This window comes from Vanessa tameamea, chromosome 16, assembly GCF_037043105.1.
Source record: "Vanessa tameamea isolate UH-Manoa-2023 chromosome 16, ilVanTame1 primary haplotype, whole genome shotgun sequence".
NCBI lineage: Eukaryota > Metazoa > Arthropoda > Insecta > Lepidoptera > Nymphalidae > Vanessa > Vanessa tameamea.
Window position 1 is genome coordinate 7,223,831 of NC_087324.1, and position 23,864 is coordinate 7,247,694.

Here is a 23,864-nt window from a genome sequence, read left to right on the forward strand (position 1 = left end):
CTAAATTAAATTAGTCTTATTGACAGCTATAAGACAAGATATTTGTTAGATGTATTTCTATTTTCTAGTTTCTATTCATATTTAAGTGTTTTGTTTTGCTGTCTTCGATCCTATTAATATTCAAAATATCATAAATAAATATTTGCTTTAATTAATTGCAGTTAACTAAATAACCAATTAACTGCTGTATTTTGTATGAAACTATGAATCTAGTTGTGGGAGCTATTTTAATTTTTCTATTAGGTACGTATGTTGGAAACTTTATAATATTAGTATAATAAATTATAAAAAAAAAACTTTTTAGCTTTGCAGAATAATTAATGTGATTGAAACAATTTGTATATAAGGGAATGTACATATTTTTCCAAAATTATTTATTTAGAATTTTAGTTCTTGTATGCCTATCCATATGATAAATATAAACTTATTAGAATTTAATTCGGATGTCTATTATTAAACTTGAATATGTATTTCGTTACTTTATTTGTAGGTCTAACTGGCACCTCATCTTCTAGAGTATTAGAACTAAGTGATAAATTTATTGATATAAGCAATGATGGAGTATGGTTTGTCAAATTTTATGCACCTTGGTGTGCTCATTGTCGAAGGATGGAGCCTATCTGGGCACATGTGGCACAGTCTTTGTACAACACCCCAATTAAAGTAGCAAAAGTAGACTGTACAAGATTTACAGCAGTAGCCACTCATTTTAAAGTAAGAGCATACCCAACCATAATGTTGTAAGTTCCATTCTGTATAATTATATTTTAATTTAGAAAAATAAAATTAACTTTAATACTACTATTACTAGTACTATTTTCATAAAAATGCAATTTTATATTTTTTTGTTTTTAATAATCATGCTAAAAACAAATATTTTATTGTCTTTTCTTCCAGTATAAAAGGTGAATTTAGGCATGTTTACTCAGGTGAGAGGGTTGAGGATGATATGGTAAATTATGCAATGAGGATGGCACAACCAGCAGTACAAAAAGTATCTCATGCTGACAGTTTGGGATATTTGAAGGAAACACACAATGTATTTTTTGGTTACATTGGAAAACAGCATGGACCATTATGGGTATGATTTTCTTAATTTTTTTAATTTACTTATAAACTGTTGCATAAATAGAGCTTGTGGTGGTACCATCCATTAATTAGTTATTCTACTATTAATAAAAAAAGTAATTAGTCATACTTGGAAGTGTTCTTTAAACTAGTCCCAATGATTATTTAAGCAATTAGAAAGTTGATGAACTTGATTAATCTTAGAGACATAATTTTAGCATTAATTACATATATGCCATTAAATGTCTATTTCAACTACTAGAGGTATATAGAAAAATAAACAACTTTGACATTCAATTGATGCAATATTATTGGCAGCAGTTAATTTATAACTATGATATGATAACATTCTTGATAGTCTGCATAGTAGTTATTGGCACTTTCGTATCTTTATCGTTATTCCTTCTTAGATCAATATGAGTCAAAGTGTTAGTTTGATTTTAATTACTATTTCGTGATCCTAAAGATCCATTAACTGACTCTGTGAGTAAAATTAGAAAAATCTATATACAGCACTCCAGATTTCTAAGTAACTATTAGATATATCTGAGTGTAGCTGAAAGCTTTGTATTGCTTTGTTTTGATTTATGATCGAAAGAGCTAGTGAAATAAATTAAATTAATCAAACACAAAGCCCTACAAGTTCATGTATCTCTCATATAAGTTGGATTAATCTGCAATAAATTTTACATTTTTGTTGTGATCAATGTAATCTTTGGTTGATTTAAATTGATTTTGTAATGAAACCTTCATGATATAATATAATATTGACTTTTTTTTTAAGGAACCTTTATGATGTTTAAGAGTACATTGTGATTATTCTGATCTTTGCTGTTCTTGGTAATGACTTGAGACAACCTTATTCAACCATTTTCTAATTAACATTTTTTTTAGGAAATGTTTTCTGTTCATGCTGAAAAATATCAAGCACATAGCTGGTTTTATGCATTGTCTTATGAAATAGCTAAAAAAGACTTAAGACCTCCAAACGAGACTGCTGTGTTTGTGTATAAGGAAGAAGAAATTTATTACTTTAAGCGTTAGTATTTTTTTATCATTTACAAAAAATATTACCTTTACTTCGTTTTTTCTGCAGCTATTGATTATAATTGAAAGTATAATGTATTATAAGTTCCCTTGAATGTTAATGTTATTAAAAAATAAATAATATATTATTTTGTTTAATTTAGTACATTAGCAACTATTTTTGGAATGTATTGTAAATATTGTATTGATTTTAGCTAATGCTGATTTGCTGCAAGATAGGGATACCTTAAATGTTACTTTAAACAAGTGGGTTAATTCAGAAAGATTTGGTTTCTTCCCAAAAATAACAAGATCGAACATTAATGATTTGATGGATACTGAAAAATTCATTGTTATTGCTGTTGTATCAGAAAATAAATTAAAAGAAATATCTCAGACTGAACGTGATTTTAAGGATATGATTGAAAATATAATAAGGTTTGTATATATTTACTGCATTGCTATTATTAATTTATTGTGATTATATTGATGAAATTTTGCCATTTATTTGTTATGACTTAGTTGAAAGTATTTGTGCAAAGTCAGTGATGAAGTTTTAGTTTTACAAATAATAATCTTAAAGGTGTTTATGCAATTATCTGGTTTTTTTTTTGCTTGTATAACAATTTAATGCAATTCATTCAAATGAAATATTTTATAATTTTATTTTTGTTATCAAATTTGTTATACTTAATACCATTCAATATAAGAGCAGTGCAGTGCTACTAAAGGTCAAGTTATTATATTATAGCAAAGGCAAAATATTTGAATTCTTTGGCTTGTAACCAAAAATTATGCATGCATACACAATAAGCCAAGTAAAATGTCAACACAACACAATATTAATTGTCATACTGAAAAACATTGATTTGAAATTTGTTAATTGGACTTTATTGGATAATAAAAAAAAAATGTTTTATAAAAACCATTTATATTGCATTGCAGAAATAGGAAACATGAACTCCATCATCGATTTCAGTTTGGCTGGATGGGGAATCCTGAGCTGGCTAACTCTATAGCCATGTCAGAATTGACTGTACCTCATTTGATAGTTCTGAACTCCACTACTAGTCATCACCATATGCCAGATGATGACCCAGTGCTTATGACCCCAGAAGCAGTTTCGATATTCCTTGATTTAATACATAATCAAATGGCACCCGTAAGTACCCCTTTACAATATATTAATTTATTTATTTTTTAAATTTGTTTGCTCCGTTTACTCTTAGTTGTTTCACGTATACTAAGATGTATATAGTAATATATAAGTGACCAGTATATATTACTATATATTTATTCCATTTATAGAATGAATAATTATGATATTGTATTTACTTTCAGACATATGGTGGCAATAGTTGGTTAGTTCGGATGTACAGAGGATTCTTTGAAGCTAGGACGACTCTTATAAATATGTGGCAAGGCAATCCTGTACTAACAGCTCTCGTGTTTGGACTGCCTCTGGGTTTTCTTTCCCTAATTTGTTATTCTATATGTTGCGCTGACATACTTGACGCTGATGAGGAGGAAACTCCCGGTAACTATTTAGTTATAAATTTTAGTTTAAAACGAAAAGTTTTATTAATACTTTTTGAAAAATATCTTATTAAAAACCTTAAATAAAATTAACATCAATAAATATACTGTCGAATTATTAATAAAAAAAATATTCGAATTCGGTTCAAAATAGGGCAAATTTCGATCACGTGCAATACTCGTTCAATTTACTCTTTAAACAGTACATTATTGATAAGCACTTTATATTACTGAAATGTCCATAAACCTCAATAACAATATGCTGATTTAGTTTCTAGTTTAATCTAACGTTGTTTTTTAATTTGCGTCTTTGTTAATCTTATAACAATACTCTCGCTTTGAAACTAAAAGGCAATAAACAATGGATTATTTAAAAAATATTTTAATTATATTTCTGAGTACTTCCTAAACATAACGATTTTTACAAATTTTCCTTATATTCCAGTAACTCGGATTAATTTTGATATAAAATATGTATCTTTAATACTTACAAAATAGTATAACGATATTATTTTTTTACAGAAACCCACGAGAAAAAGGATTGAAGTTGATGATAGCATACGCTAAAATAGCTATGTAAGATAAAATGATGTTCCAGTTTAGTTTTTTTACAGAACTGTATTTATTGTAGAAAATCAAATAAGCAACACCAAAATATGCTAATAGCAGAAATCTGATTAATTATACTTAATTAATAACTACCATGTAATTAACATTGCATGTTGTGCAAACAATATTGAAGCTATGAAATGGCATCACCATTTCATATATCATCATCATTAATGTCAAATTCACGAATAAATATAAATTCACAAAGCTTTACAAAATATAACCTAACAGAGGTATGTTTTGTTCGTATATAGATATGTACTTAAAATAATAAAAATAATAATTGATATTTAAAATAATTGGACGTTATTTTTGGTACAGATAACAAGAACAAAATTGCAATTACAAGTGTCATATCGAAAAATCTTGGTAAGGTACTACTAGAGTTTACATAGAGTGCTTTTCATTCAAATATTGCAACTGGATCTGACCAGAATTCAAAAATAAACTTAACTAAAAACACGTAGAATTAATTAATATTATTATTATATATAAAATTTATTTCCTCTCAGTCGACGACGTATTACGTCGTCATATATATCATTGACACGTATTTATTAATTATATAAAGGTAATTTTGGTTTTGTTGTTTAAATAGACTAAGATCTCTTATATTTTAAAACTGCATTTGTTTTATTGTTCACAAAGTGTGAATTGTCTATCATTTTACAAATAAATCTAAATGTTTTCGTATATTAATGTGTATTCGTTTTATGTCGTCTATTTATATAAATTCAATATAGATATAATTTTTCTTATTGATCATAAGAAGGCAAAAACCTTACTATTTATTTTTATGTAGTATGATAATACTATAAAATAATCGAGCTCATGATAAGTAATTTAAAAAAAAGAATATGATTTAAAAAAAAGTAAATATATGTTTTTCAACGTAATTTAAATTAAGTATACTAAGCTAAAATGAGAGAACCTACAGCTATGTATCTTCATTTAAATTATTTGGACAGCCCTTCATCAGGCTTTTCCTTCGTGTTTTATCGCTTCATTATACTTTTCCCAACCAGTGCGCAGCATCTTAAAATATGGAAACGGAATAGGCGCAGGGGGTATATAGGTAATATTCTTAAACCATTAGAATACTACTTACATTCTGGTGGACTCACAGGTACCTTCGGTTAACTTATGGCACTGGCAATGTTATAAGAGTGAAAGAAATATTTTTAATAAAACTGCTGTCTTCCTTTGGCGCAAATTCGCCAGAAGAAATTCATCGTTTCGACTGTTTCTTCGTCAACTAGTCCATCAGACAGTACGGTGGTGAAACCTTATTTCGTCCCGGTTATGATATGATACATATACTTATAAATACTTTTTATCATGACGAAACAATCTGTAAATTTACTTGGGAGTAATGAAAAGCAATGTATTTGATCCAAAGGGCTTAACGACGTTTCCTGGACATTCAATAAAACTTGTGGAATCTTAACAATACTGTATTTCAGTAAAAGTACTGAAGTTTTGCAAAACTTATTATTCTGCACTAGATACAAACATTTAATATTGTTATTTACATCTATACTTGTTTTGTAGGATACAAACATCTGTAACAAAATTTCAGATTTGTGAAATAGTGGCTTTATAATCGATTGTAATTAATAAGGAAAAATAAAAAAAGGATTAATAGGAAGTTAGTACTTAGTTGTGTGATGTCATTTCTATTTTCAAAGACCTGATCTGGATCACTTAAATCATATATTTCGGATAATCTATTGTAAGTAATATAATAATAATAATTTATGTATTATAAGGCGAATTCTAGTCCTTTCAATAATTTAATTAATCCATTAGAAATGTAAATGTATTAAATACGTTTTTATATTAACGCCTTTTATTTTTATACTCCTTAAAGCTGGTCTGAGACAAGATCGTCCCGACAAATGTGTATTGGCGTATGTTATAACAGAATTAAAAAAACATAGGGCTCTGATTAACCTACCGAAATTTCGCGATTTTTCGAGTCGAATATTATTAGCGTATTCACAAAAAGTTTGCACCTTGAAGTACAACAGTTTCTATTACTACTCAGCATTGAAAATGGATTTCATTGGAATAATCAACGATTTTTTTGTCGAAAGAAAAAGTTCCTAATGTTCTTTTTAATTTCGTGTATTTTTTTTATTTTACTATATCTTAATATGGTTGTTAAATAATCTTATTTGTTCTGCAATAAATTATTGAAACAACCTGACTAAAATTGGAACTGCACAGGGATTTAGAGGTCTGACCTCTAAATTCGTGTGTACAAAATAAAGCCCACAGTCGGCCTGTGACAAAACTGACAGTACGGAAAAGCTCTATCATTGGGACACATACAAATAGAAGGTAAATATATTAATTTTAAAATGGTAGTTTTGCTTAACTAAAGGACATGGACACCACTTCATTTCATATGACACGAACATAAAAAAACAAACCAAAACGTAGAGAAAGAAATTGAGTGCGAGAGTCAGAGAGTGGCAATATAAGTATGGAAGTAAAAGAAAGAAAACTGACGAATTACTTTAGAAATTTACGATTAAATATAACAAGTTTAGAATAGTATGTATGCGAAACGCATAGAATATTTGCATCGCTTGACAGATAGCAAAACGCCGGGTAGACTAGTAACGAATACATTCATCGCCCGATTCGCCAGGTACTACAGCTTTCGCCTGATTATTCCTGTGAATTAAAGCAAATTATAAATCGCAATATAAAAAATATTGCGATTTATATCTCAAAATAATGTTTTTATATTGAAAAAATAAATGAATAAACATATAATAATTTATAATGTGAGTGTATTATTTAAAATATAAACAGGAGAGATGCAAGTATTTTAAAGAAAACAAGACAGGATGTTTTTAAAAACTTATTATTTTTTGCCAATTATTAACATTTTATTAATTTATATATGACTAATCATGTTTTAGTAAACTCTTTTAAAAGTTGTTACAACTTATAGCAGACAGTCATTTGGTGCTAAAATGTTCCCTTTTGGAAAGTTTTTGGGAATTTTGAAAATTGGTGTTTTTATAGATTTCGACGTGCTCTTTTCAAATTTTTACTTTGCCGCTCGCACCGCCATGTTGGAAAAATGGCGGTCAAAAACAGTATTTTGAGAATCGGAGTTATTCTCAAAATACTGTTCCGACTCATTTTACGATAAAAATAGTTATGTAATAAATTCAACTAGAGACAATTCCTACAATTTATGTATTAACCTGGTCTCATAAACATGATTTACTAAAGAAAAAAGTTGAGAATGGCTGCCATAGATTATTCACCATCTTGACCCAAGATATATTTGCCTTTACTCCTCACACCTTCTGTGGTTGGAACAGGTTATAGATATAACCAAAAGTGCTGCTGTTGAACGAATTTATGCTTTCATACATCAAACAAACATTTGTGTAAACAATAAAAGGTTCCATTACCATATTATTAGCTGTATTATAATAACCATAAATTTAATCTATAATTTACTAAGTTCATCAATGTAAACTGCTATTTCAATTTGTTTTACATTAAATTTTAGTTGATTATACCAGTTTGTATAGGAATTTGTTCCATTATTTCTTCTACTGCATTCATAATAAACATTATTACTAATATCTGAAGATGAATCTTTGGATGTAAAATTCTGTTTAGAATAATTGGATTGTTTTCTTCTATTATACTTAGCCTTATGTTTGGATTTTGTATTCATTTCGTTATATTCAGATTCTGAACTTTGACTATTTAAAACATATTCTTTTTCATTTTTCAAATATTCATCAGAAATAGAATTCTTTTTTTTTTGAGTACCTTTTGATACCGTCTCTTTTGAACTTTTTCCTAATTTTGTTTTACTTTTTGAGCCACTGAAAGTTTCTGGAAGTCCCAATTTTAAAACTTCATTACTAATGGTTGCCTCATAATTTAGTCCTATATTTTTATTTTCAAAGTATCTATTATTATTGTCAACTAGATTTTTATTATTATTATTATAAGCATTAACTGGTGTTTCTGATTGACATTTATTTTTAATATTATCATTTTCTATATCCATTTCACTAATTGTAAGATTTTTAGCAGCTTGATATTTTTTATGTTCAGTACTGGACTCTGTAGGTTTTCTTTTGGAGGTATTAAGAATACTCTGTTTTATTTTATTTATTCTTTCAAGGTAATCTTTAGCTAGTATATTTGGAGCATCAATACATTTGTACTGACAACAGTAGTTTTCATTAGAGTCTGGTAAATTATTGTTGTTAAAAGACATAAGCAAATCAGAAAATGATTTTATATTGTCCATTTCTACTACCTCAAATGATTTAAATAATTCCTCAAAGCTTTCTACAGTTTTATTTACTTCTAAAAGATCTTTTTTATCACATAAAATTTCCCAAAAGTCTATGTAGTTGTTATCTTTTGTAATATTAGACAATGATGTATATTCAGACATGGTTGGTTCAACTGGTTCTCTTCCATCAACATCCTCATTTGTGTCATCATCGTTCCAAAGACATGTTAAGTTAACAGATGTTTTCAAAGCTTCGAGCAAATTTAAAAACTTTTTTGCTTCCATACCTTCACTAAGTATAGTTACGGCCATGCCATAAGATCCATACCTTCCAGCTCTTCCTATTCTATGTAAGTAAGTTTGCCATTCAAAGGGAGGTTCAAAATTGATGACTAGATCTACATTTGATGCATCAATACCCCGAGCTGCTAAATCAGTAGATATAAGAAGCCTACATTTATATTCTTGTAAAGTTTTAATAGCATCTAAACGATCAGTTTGTTCTTGTTTACCATATAACTGTTCTGCAGGCCACTTTTCTTTAGTCAACATTTTATGTAAATCTCCTACTCTAGTTTGATAATTACAGAAAATTAAACATTGTTTAAATTGTTTTTTTGTTAAAATTTTTAACAACTCTTTGAATCTGTATTCTGTTTGTTTTACAATGTTGTTATTATATTTTACATACGTTATTCTCTGAGCCACTCCTAATAGGACACAATTACTATTAGGGCAGATATGTTGGGCACCACAAACAAATTGACTAATAAGCTCTTTAGAGTTTTCAGGATATGTAGCACTACTTAATATTACCTGTTTTTGTTTTGGTAAAAAAGTATGTATGAACTGAATGTCTGTCAAGAAGCTCTTTTCCATTAATTTGTCAGCTTCATCAAGAATTAAAAGTCTCACTGAATTTATATCAATATGTTTATCTTGAACAAGATGTTTTAGCCGTCCTGGACTTCCAACTACAACATGTACATTTTTTTCTTTAAATTTATTAATATCATCTTGAATTGGTAGACCACCCATTACAACTTCAACACATAAGCCTGAAACATTAAATATAATTAAAATCAGCACATAAATATTTCAATATTTATTATAAGTTATTTTTATTTAAGAATTAATATATATCTTAATATTTCACAGTTTAAAAATTTTTTGAACAATACAATACTACAAAACAAAATAATTGAAACAATATTATTTATTACTAGCTGTCCCTGCGACGCGTTGTTTGAATTTAAGTTATTTGGATATTGTAGCGTGATTTTATTTTTATTCTATATATAATACTAAAATAAAAGTAGCCTAAGTTACTCCTTATTACATCCGCTATCTGCCAGTGAAAGTCCCGTCAAAATAGGTTCAGCCATTCCAGAGATCCGGAACAAACAGGCAGACAGACAGACAGACAAAAATTGTAAAAAATGTTATTTTGGTATATGTACCGTGTATACATACATATTCATGTAGTAAAAATGGGTTATTTTAATATTACAAACAGACACTCCAATTTTGTTATATGTATAGAAAATTGTACTGATTGCAAATTGGAAGTTGCTGAATTCTATACAATTAAGTTCTACAAGATGAAAATCCCAGTTATGAACACTAACTTACCATCATATTTGCATCCTATTTGTTTCAAAACTTCACATATTTGAGCCGCTATTTCACGAGTTGGTGCAAGAATTATAACTTGTATGCCCTTATTAAGGTCTAATTTTTCTAATGCAATTATGGTAAAAACAGCAGTTTTACCAGTTCCCGATTTTGCTTCTAACATTAAATCTAAAAACAAATAATGTTCAATAACCACAAAAGTGTGTATGTAAGGCAATCAATATAAAAAACGGGCAATCTTACAATCTAGCAAGTTCGCTAGTAAATCCATAAAATATTTACTTACCAAATCCACACTTTCCTAAGGGAATACCATGCAATTGTATTGGAGAAGGTTTGAAAAAACCTGCTTCTTTAAGCCCATTTAACGTATCATTAGAAAGAAGCATGGTATCGAATGTTACATCTTGGTATATTTGTACGTCAGTTGTCCTCTTTCTATTAGAAATATTATGAGCTAACACCATTTTCTCTGATTATGGCCAATTTAATTTAATCAAGCTGAATATTGACAATCTTTAGAGACAGTAGTTACGAAAAAGAAGTACGAAACAAGAACTTTGCCGGTGTTTATCCTGTTTTGTCATAACTTACATACATAATGACACTATTGACATGCACAGATTAAATATATTACAATTAATGGCAAGGCTAAATAATAATTTTAAATAAAAAAAATTGTCCAACTTATCAAAAAAATTGGACTGGAGCTAATGAGCAATTAAGAAGCCAGACGTACATAACATTTATTAAAATGTATATGTTACTATTTGATTTTAAATTAATTATTGTATTACTTTTTTTTTAAACATTTAACTACATTTTCAGATTCGGTATTCTTGATATTGGACTTGAGATTGGTTTGTAGAAAAATATATTAAATTAAATTTCCCTATATATAAGGTTAATATGATTATTTAAGATAGTTTTTAGAGTGAATTTTTGAGATTAAGGTTGAATTAGCAAACAGTAAAAATCGCGACGATTCATGAAAAACGTAAATGATAAATACTGGATTAGTAAATCCACTTTACAAAATAATAAATGAGTATAATTTATTATTTTGTAGAGTGGATTATTAGTTTTTTATTTTAATATATATATTTTTTTAAATTATACAAATTACAAATTTTAAAACTTATTTATAAAACTGATACGTAGAACGTATTGAATATATACTCTTTGGTAGTTACTTATTTATATTTTATACATCTTTTATATTCGATAGATTTGACGTTAATACATTTGTTTAGAAATACTGAACTTAAAGTAAAAAATCATTGGCTTAAGCATTATTTTTTTCAGATAAGTTTGAAATCTTGCTTTATTTTATTTTTGTTATAAAATATATAACAAATTTTATCATTGTATCAAAATTATAATATTTATAACAACAAAATAAAAATTTCTAAACGAAAAACGTATAAGAAATGGCGAAATTGAAGATCTTGATACATGTATTTTGTGTTCGATGCTGATAATTTGAATCGAAATAAAGCATAATTGACAGCCTATTTGTATTATAAAACGACATCAATTACTTTTAAAAACATTGCACAGTTGTTTTTATATCAATGACACCAGTTGACTGTATTAGAAATCAGTGTTGGGACTTCATGTACAATTTCGAATTTACAAATTTATCCTCGTAAGTATATAAGTATATTGGTGTTATGGCATAGAAAGCACATATTATTTGTTTCAAAAGCTCTGTAATATTATTAATATACATTATGAATTGAAGTTCATTCAGAATTATCATATAGGTCATCACAGTGCCCAACTATTAGTATATTTATTATTATAAAAACGCTAAAAAATGTTAAATATTTTTTAATAAAACATTGTTTTTTGTTTTATAATAGCTTATTGAAATTCGTTTTGTAACAGTCCATTTCACAGACTTTTTGTAATAAAGTGTTATTTTTAGGTAACAAAAACATGAATAATTGTGGTGTTGGTGGTGGTGTAGGAACTGGAGGAGGAGCTTATGATGCTAAAATAGCAGGCCTTTATGATTTGCTAGACACGCTTGGCTCAGGACATTTTGCTGTTGTTAAATTGGCAAGACATGTCTTTACGGGTGAAAAAGTTGCAGTTAAAGTTATTGATAAAAGTAAATTAGATGAAGTCTCGAAATCACATCTATTCCAAGAAGTAAGTTGTAATTTAAGGTGTAAGTTAACATTAATTAATAAGTTGGTACCCAGAATATTTTGACTATGATTTCATGTTTATGTGAAATAAAGCAAATAAACATATAAGTAACAAAACATAATAGAAATCTGCTTAATGATTTATCTATTTATTGGCTCATAATTAAATATTGCATATTCTTTCAGGTACGATGCATGAAACTAGTTCAACATCCCAATGTAGTTCGACTTTACGAAGTTATTGATACACAGACTAAATTATATTTGATATTAGAATTAGGTGATGGGGGTGATTTGTATGATTATATTATGAGACATGAATCTGGTCTCTCTGAATCTCTAGCTCGTGACTACTTCCGTCAAATTGTTCGTGCTATTTCATACTGTCACAGGTAAAATAAACTGTTTTTAAGTGATGTTTATTTTCTAATTTACCAATTGTTAAAATTTTTCACTTTGTTTTAGATTACATGTTGTTCATCGAGATTTAAAACCAGAAAATGTGGTGTTTTTTGAAAAATTAGGAGTAGTGAAATTGACTGATTTTGGTTTTAGTAACAAATTTTGTCCAGGACAAAAACTTGAAACATCATGTGGATCTTTAGCTTACTCAGCACCTGAGATTTTGTTAGGTGATTCCTATGATGCCCCTGCAGTGGATGTATGGTCCCTTGGTGTTATTTTGTACATGTTAGTGTGTGGACAAGCTCCTTTTCAAGAAGCGAATGACAGTGAAACTTTGACAATGATAATGGACTGTAAATACACAATGCCAAATCATGTTTCAAATTCATGTAAAAGGTATTAAATAAATAAACTTTGTTTTCATTATTAATTTGATTTATATTTAACATAGTCCTTTCATTCTTTTATATATTTTATCAGGCTTATTGGAAGAATGTTAGTAAGAGAACCAGAAAAGCGGGCAACATTATCAGAAATAGCGACTGATCCTTGGGTCACAGCTGGCGAAGGTGTAACTGTAGAAGATTTTGATACTCCATTAGTAGCCAAACAAGATTTATCAGAAGATGATCGTGCTGCTATCTTACAGAGGATGGTGAATGGTGCTATTGGCACCAAGGAACACATTTTGGAAGAATTAGAGAAAAATGAATATAATCATATTACTGCTACATATTACTTATTAGCAGAAAGAAAATTGAGGTCTAAAAGGTAGTATATGACTTTTGTTTTTTTGTGCATAGTTTAGGTAGGTGGGCGGGAAACCGGGTCATCTGATGATAAGTAGTCAACATCGCCAATAGATATCGTAGCTGTAAGAAGTACGTCGCCAATGCGCGAACAACCTTAGTCACTAAGATGTTATGTCCCTTGTGCCTGTTTATACACAATATAAACTATTGCTGTTTGCAATAGAATATAGGAAGAGTGGGTGGTAACTACCTAGACGGCCTTTTCCACAATCGCATCAAGTAAATGAATTTATAATTAATAATTTTGAATATTTTAAATTAATAGATAATTCTTATATATATGTATATTATTTAAATAAAAAAAGCTTAATTAAAAAAAACATCGTGATTTAATACTTAGTATATTAATGTTTATACTCTACTACATCATTGATACGAAAAACAAATGTCATAAAAACCTGCAAAATTGAATATAAAATTGAAATAGTTGCTGTATTTGATTTCATTTAATAATAAGCACAATGCACATAAGCTCACAACAAAACGAAGACATTTTAAATTCAAATATATTTATTTTTATTCAACGGCAAAAATCGATAATCGGTGCTACATATCAATTTGTGCTAATATTCGAATCGATAATAAATATGTTACGTTGCCGCAACCACTATCAAAAAGTAAATAAGGTGGACAAAGTATAACATTTTTAAATGTTTTTCTGCGTAAAATTTGACTTTATTAAAAATTAAATAATATAGTTATATGTTTCTGTATATAGTTACAATCATGTTTCATTAAAGGTCTAGTTATTAAGATATCTAACAGGGCTTGTGAAGTGTGTTGGTTAAATATAACTTTTTTTAAATAACTTTCATGGATATCTTTTTTAGTAATTTAACGGCATAGATGTGACGATTTATATTTCCCAGGCAAGAGGCGCGACAGAGTGCTCGACGACCAGAAGTACTCGGCGTGTCGCGGACCTCGAGAGGGATGTTAGCTCCTCCACAGCTATCTGCCGCTCCTCGCACTCCACAAGACGTACCTCCGGTACAATTTAAATAGTCCAGTCAATTTAATATTAGAAAAAACAAGATTATTATTTAAAATGTAAATAGAAAGAAAATTGTTAGAAATGTATACTATCCATCACCGAACAGAGATCACGCAAGTGCAGCATAGTGCGCGAGGAGGAGGACGACGAGGAGGGCGCGGGCGCGGCCAGCGCGGCGCGCGCCGCCGACGCGCGCCGCGGGTCGCGCTCCGAGGGCCGACTGCACCTCGCGCGGCCCGCGCAGCTCGCCGACAATCTCATCAAGGTATGGGGCGCTGCATCCTGCGCGACGAGACGGTAAGATCGTTTGCGATTGAAATACCTTAACGTCACTAACCCACGAGTGTTAGGAGAATTTAGTCCAAAAAATATTTAACAATTCATTTAATATTAAAACAAGTTTATATTGCTTAATAACGTCATAAATAAAAAAGACGACGAGAATAGCGCAGCATTATCTTATATACAGGTTAATGGTAATTCGACGTATTCCCGTTAGGTTAGGTTACGAATTTCCACCAGCGTCCTTTGTGGTCATTTTATTTCGGTTGTTGTGAAATAAGTTTCTAGTTGTTATACATTGTCGGAGAGTTGATAAAACGGTTATGTTTTTAAAATAATCTGCAGGTCAAGTTTCATAACGATTTTTTTTTGTTTTTAAGGTATTTTTGTGGAAAAAAAAAATTGAAATAATATCTTTTTCCATCTCGCATTATTAAATTTGCACCGATAATGATTGTTTTAATATTGACAAATAACCAGTGTTTATTCGTTTTTATAAATCAGAAGAAAAAAATATATTTTAATTGATACTTTTTTTTAAATAAATTTTTGAAGTTTCATTTTTGACTTATTTTGAAAAAATCTAAAAAACGTTATAACTCAAAAATGGTTCACTTTTGTATCATGCATATGGGGGTTAAAATTGTCGCAAATAATCACCCCTATCACCTCCCAACGGGAATACGTCGATTTACCAATAACTCTGTATATATACATATATATAGAGGAGTAGGCCGCCGCCCCCCAAATTTTGGATACTAATATTATACATATGGATACAATACGAATCTCACACTTAATATTACAATTAAAATATTCACACTCGTGCATGATGTTTTATATTCGGCGTCGCTACGGCAGGTGAATCTCGACGAAGACGCGTGCGCGGCACCCCCCGCGGAGAGCGCCCGCCGCGCGCCCCCGCCGCCCGCGCCCGCGCGCCGCCAGCGGCTCGAGTGTCGCCGGAGACGGGCGCGCGCCGGCTCGTGCTCCTCGTCCGATCTGTCCGACGACGACTCGGAGAAGAAGAAGCGCGCGGGCGAGCAGGTGGCGGCGCCGGGCGAGCGCGCGCGCCGCGACTCGCACGACGACTCCAGCGACAGCCAGGAGCGCGGCGCCGCGCGCCGGCCCGCGCCGCGCCCGCCGCCCGCCGCGCCGGCGCACGGTACTGTTCTGCATATCCAAATATTTTAACTCCAAAATAATGACCGGTGAAGTCAGCGATTATCGAATAGATGTAGGCTGTAGTTCATTTGGTACACTATGTGATGCCGTATAACACTGTCCCCACACTTTCTCCGACCACTCTCTATTCTGGTTCTTGGGTAGTTTCGTTTTACATTTTTACTGAACATAGTTTTTGGATGACTGATGCAGATCGTCATTGACATTGAATCGTTCGGTTGACATATCCTTGTATTATGGGTCATAATTAAACATTGATAAAAGTTATCAATACAATTCAGGGGGAAGCTCATCCAGTAGTGGCAGTGGTGGCGGCGGAGGCGGTGCCGGAGGCGGCGGGGGCGGCGGCGGCGCGGGCGCGGCGGGGGACGCGCGGGGCGGCGGCGCGGGGGGCCGGCGGAGGCGCGCTGCTCGTAAGGAGAGTCGCCTGCGGGAGTCGCGCTCGCTCAATCGCATCGCTGAGGTAGTGTTAAAACTCATTGTGAGCATATCGAAATGCAAATTAAAAGAGTAAAATTTGCAATTATTGCATATAGCAAAATTATTTTAACGAGTGTGATTGGATTTATTTTATGTAAAGTTAAACAGAATGGTATCCTTTCAATCACTCCTAGTTATTTGTGCAGTCATATAAATAAATATGTTACAATATAACACTTACAGAGTGTATTCAGAATACAAGCACATTATCGGGATCACACCTTTTTCTTTGTACTTAAGTAGTCCCATTAGAATGGTAATGATTTCAACTATACAAAAACCATACTATAAGAAATCAGTAGTCAGTTATCATTAAACTGGACCTGAACACGTTTAAAATATATGTATAGACGGCTAGAGTAGAATAGAGCCAGCTTATTTCTACGAGGGGACACCCACAGGTTGAAATAGGCGGGCCGGGGGGAGCGGAATAATAGACTCTTGGCTAAACGCATCTATCGATACCACACTACTTCTTATCGATATCATCGGAGGTGGAACCGACTCGGTAGCGAAAGAATTGTTAAGGAGAGTCGGCGTCAAGAAAGTGGCGGCTCGGGACCGTCTGCCCAACAGCTTCTGTGCAGGGTAATACGAGACTCGTGAGTGTGTCGTGGCCGCAGGTGGAGGAGGCGAGCGCGGCGCGCTGGGCGGGCGCGGGCGGGCTGGTGGCGCTGTGCGGCCGCCCGCTGCTGCGCCTGCTGGCCGCCGCGCGCCCCGCGCCCTCCGCGCGCCGCCTGCACGGCCTGTGCTGAGCGCCGCAGCCGCGCACTCCCCACTCTCCCGCTCTCCCTCCCGCCCCCCACATCTTCTAGAGATTCGGCGCGTTCATCCATCAATTATATACGAGAATGATTTCTGTGAAGATACGAAAAATGCTGGATATCGTAATCGATAATTTTTTTAAAAATTATTCTTCACAGTTTAGCATGCGTGATATATTAGTGTTTTTTTTATATAAAGGGTAATTGAAAAGATTCACTTCACGTGTTGAGATATTTTGTGCTAACGCTCCGTTTCTTACGATTGTTTGAGTCACAGCATACGTTATATTTAAGGCTAAGAGGCGAAGTGTGTATACACTTGGTATAAAGTAAGAAAGTAGACTGACAATGAGTATTATTCCAATCTCCGATGATGTTATACTCTATAAGAGAACTTAATGTTTAATTTATACCTCGTTTAAGGCAACTGTCCCATACTTCGTATTTTAGTCGTTTTGTATTCATCACGTCTCGTGTTACAAAACAAAAGGTTATCGCATTTGGTATATAATATTTTTTAAAATATAAAATAAGACTTCATTTGACTAATCCATGAAACGTAATTGCCCCTCAAAACGCCAAATAATTGTACTGATACTTTTTTTTAAGCAGTTTTTCTTACATCAATAAAACAAATTCAGAATTTTCGTTAAATTAATATAATCATGGACAATCTGCATGGGGCCATTATATCTTGGATATGTTTTAATACAAACAATAAAAGGCATTTGTAACATTTATAAGAAAATATTAGGTCAACAGGGTTTCTACAATTCAGTTCATGGGTATCTACTAATTTTACTAACGACGATAAAAATTTAAAGTGACGAAGTAATGAAGAACTGAATTTTATAAAACATTTTTCACCAAGATAAATTATCTAAGAAACGCTAACATCAACAAAGGAAGTTTCAAGCTCTACTAGTAATATTAATCATTAAATATAACTAAAATGCAATATATTTCATGTAGTGTAAACTTATCTTTATATAATATTTAACCTGAATCATTATCGTAAGACGACCTGTAACATTAACTTTGTAATTCTTTAATTATTGAGCACTATTTTACCGCCAGGCATTATCTACGCAGTGCCTTATCGAAGCATACAGTAGGACGTGTGCGGCCAAGTTTTGTTACACCTAGCTTGTGGAAAAGTTTTTGAATCCAAGCTTATGCGAAATTAAATTGTTTTTTTAATCCGATTTAAATTTAAGTCTGTTTTTAAAACTTTTTGCTACATGATTCCTAAGGAAATCCCAGGGAATTTGTCACAAGTTTCCGTCAATGCTTCCACTTGTGCTAAGACTACTAATTTTCTAAAGGTTTCGTTTAAAAAAGTATTGTTAAACTACCAGTACCAGTTCTCGATCTCGTGAATCACGCAATTTTAAGTTAAAATCTTAATTTTTCACAGATTATTAATAATATTTAGTAACGTATTCGATTTTATTCAAACTAATAATAATAATGGATTAATCAATAAAGTTTTATGATCGTTTATGTTTTCCTCGCTGTTGCACATGAAAATAATAAATTTAAATGCAACTGGAAATAACAAAAACGTCGAATACCTGTAAAAAACTACTAACTGCATGGACATATATGTCCATAAAGTGGTATGGGACTGCTTTCCTATATAATTTTGCGTTGGACGTTACGTTACTGAACACTACATCTTCGATCAAATTATTAATTACTATAGTTACAGTTATATTTATATAGCTTACTTAACAATCATGTATTGTTTTTCTGCTCTTTCCCGTTATATAAAATTCACTGTTATTTAATATTTGTCAATTATTTCATAACATTTCAAGAAAATGTAACACGTTGCTTACCTTATTCACTTTCAAGATGAAATAAAAGTAAACATATCACTTGACAGGTCAAGTAGGGTACACAACACTGGTGTACCACTGGTGGTATATCCAGTTATGTTAAGTAATCTTCTCGAAAATATTTTTTTTTATTTCATGGTATTTATGCACAGTTTATGATGACTGATGCAGTCCATTGCAATAAACGCAAGAAAAGTATTTTTTTTGTAGTAATAGTTAATTTTTATTTTATTTTGAATATTCGAGCTATAAAAAATGTTTAAACATATATTTTCGTTATATAGTGTTAGCATGTTAATCAATTATTAACACGTTCCCTTATGACGAAATCATTTGTGCCATTTTCCATAATAAAAAAATTAGACGTTAGTTTTAGGGTGGAAGTGATTGTGGCATTTGGAATACGTTATACGTTGTTCTGGAACAAATATATTTGTATGTGTCGTTTTTCAAAAACTAACTTGCTTACACTTGAATTAGTTTGGAATAAAAAATTATAATTGAAATTTCTATTTACATATTTTGTATTTAATTTGTTAAGAATAGTAATTATTTATTAATGTTTTTATGACAAACTTCAGAAAGTAGTTTGTAACTTATTTTTTTAATGTTATAACTAATTATTTAAAGATTCAATTTTATCTTACGCAATATAAAAAAATATAGGAATAGTATTTGTAAAGAAATATCCACTATAGGTACTATTATCTACTAGGTATATTATAATATTAATAACTATTAATTATCTAAATAAACTTATATTTTTTTAATACAATTGTAAATCGAAATTTTATAAACAAATTGATGAAAAAATAAGGAAAATTAAAGAAAACATCTTTATAAAGACTTTTTTTTTTATAACTTTGTACAGTAATATTGCTTACTTTAGTCTATTTCAACCACAATAGGAATAAATGCAAATGAACAACAACGAATTTATGCGCAAACGCAAAAAAATGTCTTTTTGAACTTTGAAAGTAAAATTAAAGTATATAGTGGAATAGTATACATGCTTACAGATATATTAATCAAGAACTGTTTATAGTGCATAAATATATTAGCGTTACAAGCAAATCTTAACGCAAACGTAAATGTAAGGTTTGTTTATCTTTATTCCTTCATAGATTGGAATAGGCTATACGTGTTAACATTATAACGTGTTCATTGAATTTTTTCTAATACCTATGTCAAAAATATATATTTTTAATTGAAATATACCTAGTAATAAAAATTAAACGGATAACAATTCTTCGTTATACATAAATACGCAGTGCTGGTATATTTTCATCTTGAAAGTAAAAAGGGTATAAATTTGAATATAGTTGAATTCTTGTAAAATGCTTCGATCGCGGAAAAAATGGATACGGTTTATATATCAACTTCCATTATTATTTAACTATCACGCCTTGATTAAGGATTGGATAAACACGTTTATTGTGCGGGAAGCGACCATCGTCGGTCGTTTTCAAGAGTTAGCTTATGACCTAGCCGTCCTATTCCCGCGGTATATAGTTTATGGTATAATTACGTTATACCATGCCATAGTTTTATTGTTTACTGATCATCTATTCTATAGTCTTAACGACATAGTTTTAAATAGAATAGAACGTACAAGACAATGTCGCTCTTTTTTGTGATCACTTTTTTTTACAAACTATTTGTACTCCTTTGCCATAAAAAAATTAACTTTCCGTAGTTTTTTTGCTTGCTGATTATTTCAATCGATCAAGCAGAACCTTAATTGTCTGTCGTTGCAATCACGTTAACTTGTAACTTCCGGGCGTCTCCTCAAACCTGGAATCGCGTCTATGGCTTATTTCTATGCTTATTAAGAGTTGCTTGATGTGATAAATATGAGCAAATTACAGTCAAAATTTATAGTCAGCTGATAAAATAAAATCTAAGAATATCGTCAAATATTGAAACTAATGTAAATTATGAATGGTCCCTTGGAATAATTTATTGCCATATCGTTAACATTGAGAAATGTAGTTTATATAAGTAATAATATTTGCTTGCAACGATGTTCTCGTGCTCGATCGCAGACGAAACTAAATAATTATATATTATAGTTCATAGTTTTCCAAAAATAAGATGATGAATAAAAACAAATTAGTAATGAATTAGACAATTTATGACTAGCTAACTTTCTGTATCCTTTTTTCCCTAATCGAATGTAAAGTCGAACAAACATTTCATTTCATATAGCAAATAATAATCGTATCACTTCATATGCCGTGTTATATTGTTCAATGCGTGTTTATCCGGTCAGGTTCGATTTTGCGTTTATCGTGCTTGGTAACCTATGGGGTACATATATGCATGGTATCGAAGCTGACATTTTGGTTGTTTATTAGCGAGTTAACAAATTTGAAAGCATGTTGGGAAAAAAGTATCTTTATATAATTTAACAGTACCTACAGTTTAGTCACCTTAATAATCAATGATATTCTATTTACAATTCATAATATATTTGATGTATGAAATGGAAATATTATTACAATTAACAATTAATTTAAAGCATTCAAAATTATCATAAAATTCGTAAAATAACTATAACCAAATACTTTAAACTTTTATCTCAAAATATAAAAGTTTTATAAACATTTTTAGAAGGATCACGTACACGTACCGTATTAGACAGACTTACATAGACATTTAATATGCAACACCACCATTAATTATTGGAAAGATTTGAATGGATAATATAACAAATTTCCTTATAGATCAACATTTTTACGGTTTTGATGGTTCAAACATATAGGATGAAATCGTCTCCTTCATAAAATTATGTACAATTCATAGATAATACCGATATTTTTAAAAGTAGAAGAAAACGGTTTTTTTTTTAATATAAATTTTATGACCATCGACGTTTTGCCGCTCGCATACTTTGTTCGCAAGTCAGAGAAATTGTGCAAAAAATTGTCTTCAGCTAGAAAAGCCGATGCAAAGAAAATTACGGGCACAACTATATAGAAACCAAATTAAACTGTAATAATTTTAATGGTGTAAGTCACTCATTGAATATCTTTTTTTTTTCTGAAGATAAATTAAAATTAACATTTTTACTTAAAATTTATAACACAATATACTTTTACATTCTTTATTAACAGCTTTAAATTTATAACAAAACGAATAGTGAATCACCATCCACCAGTCATAAGTCGCATAATTCAAGATAGCTCTGACGTTTCGTCCAATTTTAATTTCATATGATACTATCATGTAATTACTGTTCCGCATCCTGCTCGTAAAATAATTGTTGTGCTGTTTTGGTGCTATTGCTATTACATAATTAATTTCGTAGTTTTATTGCATTTGAAAACTTGCAATATTTACGTAATGATTCATATGTAACTATAATATCAATATTATTCCTCTTTATATAACCGCATTGTAACTAGTCAAATAGCCGTTAGTTTTCCGATGTATAGCGTGGTCGCATGGAAATATGGTTACATTGTGTGTATCGTAAAAACAGCAAAACAGCCGTGAGACTCGAAGTTGTAAAAATAATTATGTACGTGCTTTAGTCTTTAGCTAGGATAAGTTTTATTTAAACGCATTGTTGTCGTATTCATTGTATGTTGTAGGTCAGTGAGTGATGACCACTACGATAATTACAATCAGCTATTACAAAAGCTTCTTAGTAATAAAAACAAAATGATTATTTATTATAGTCGATAGTTTTCCAAAGGTAAGATGATGAGTAAACAAATATTAGATAGACAATTTAAGAGTTTTATATTACAAAAAAGAAACGAATTGTGTTATTTTATTTTAATACATATACATTTGTGCTAATTTTTTTTGTATACAATGTCACTACAAAATTATGGTCACGTCTATAGGATTAAAAGAAAGATTAGGTCTGTTTCTGATATAACGAGTAAATGTTAATTTATTAATGAACATTGAACGCTCATTGGTCGCCTATTGATGCATCCATTGCCGTCGAGCATTGATCACTGAGATTAAATAAAATAAGCACACGTGACTGGTTAGCCCATAAGAAACTTAGTTACTGAAAGGCTATCCTGTAAAATAAAGATAGTATTAAGTTAAAAGATAGATCACGATAGAATCAGCGCCGAATAATGTTGTCTAGAATAGAATTATAATACATTATTTGCAATTACAATATAAAGCAAAACTCATCAGTGAATATTATATGAATGTTTAAAATGAATGAATGAATTTATGATTTTCTGAAATGAACTTATATGGTTATATTGTAATCGCATTATATTAAATAGAGCATTACATAACTTTATAGGCATGTAAACTTCATAGTGGTTATCACTTTAAACTCATTAGCCTTATATTTATGTAACTCTTATTTTTATATATATTATAATTTGTGTAATAAATACATAAACGTATTGTTATAAAAGTTTAATGTTGTGTATTAAAATATATATGTACATACCTATTTAAATTGTTGTAAATAAATAGTTTATCTTCAATTTTCTTCTCTTATATTAAGTTGATTTTAAAACTTTGTGTTGTGTATATTTCAAACTTCTTTGGAATTAAAATATTTGTGCAAATCTAACAATGGTAAAGTCTTATACCAAAGATTGAAAATTGTTATACAGTTTTATAAATGTGCCAATATGTATGAGAATCAACCGCTGTTTTTATACACAATTTTTTTGTACTACTAGGTGCTCCTATTATAAAGAAAAATTAGTTACAAAATAATCCTAAAATATTGGGTTTTAGTTCTAAATAAAATTGAACAGGTGATGACTTAAAAGAATAATCAGTTTCACTCAGAACT

At 30.5% G+C, this 23,864-nt stretch overlaps 3 protein-coding genes across 3 annotated transcripts; 2 read left to right on the forward strand and 1 right to left on the reverse strand.

Moving 5' to 3' along the window:
* LOC113402977 (protein disulfide-isomerase TMX3-like) lies at positions 1-4,400 on the forward strand. Its single transcript, XM_026643379.2, has 8 exons — positions 1-243; positions 491-740; positions 898-1,081; positions 1,963-2,107; positions 2,310-2,532; positions 3,040-3,256; positions 3,436-3,631; positions 4,153-4,400. Exons 1-8 carry the CDS (start codon positions 204-206, stop codon positions 4,173-4,175), a joined length of 1,278 nt encoding a protein of 425 aa, XP_026499164.1. The 5' UTR covers positions 1-203; the 3' UTR covers positions 4,176-4,400.
* Positions 4,401-7,192: 2,792 nt separating this feature from the next.
* LOC113402963 (probable ATP-dependent RNA helicase DDX20) lies at positions 7,193-10,750 on the reverse strand. Its single transcript, XM_026643354.2, has 3 exons — positions 10,446-10,750; positions 10,157-10,327; positions 7,193-9,582 (listed from the first exon to the last, which is right to left on the reverse strand). The coding sequence occupies exons 1-3, from the start codon at positions 10,624-10,626 to the stop codon at positions 7,715-7,717; spliced, it is 2,220 nt and encodes a 739-aa protein (XP_026499139.1). The 5' UTR covers positions 10,627-10,750; the 3' UTR covers positions 7,193-7,714.
* An 813-nt stretch (positions 10,751-11,563) lies between these two features.
* Positions 11,564-17,244, forward strand: LOC113403067 (SNF-related serine/threonine-protein kinase). Its single transcript, XM_026643510.2, has 10 exons — positions 11,564-11,807; positions 12,090-12,316; positions 12,502-12,707; positions 12,781-13,116; positions 13,201-13,491; positions 14,402-14,522; positions 14,633-14,791; positions 15,670-15,973; positions 16,275-16,456; positions 17,097-17,244. The coding sequence occupies exons 2-10, from the start codon at positions 12,101-12,103 to the stop codon at positions 17,226-17,228; spliced, it is 1,947 nt and encodes a 648-aa protein (XP_026499295.1). The 5' UTR covers positions 11,564-11,807; positions 12,090-12,100; the 3' UTR covers positions 17,229-17,244.
* The last annotated feature ends 6,620 nt before the right edge of the window (positions 17,245-23,864 follow it).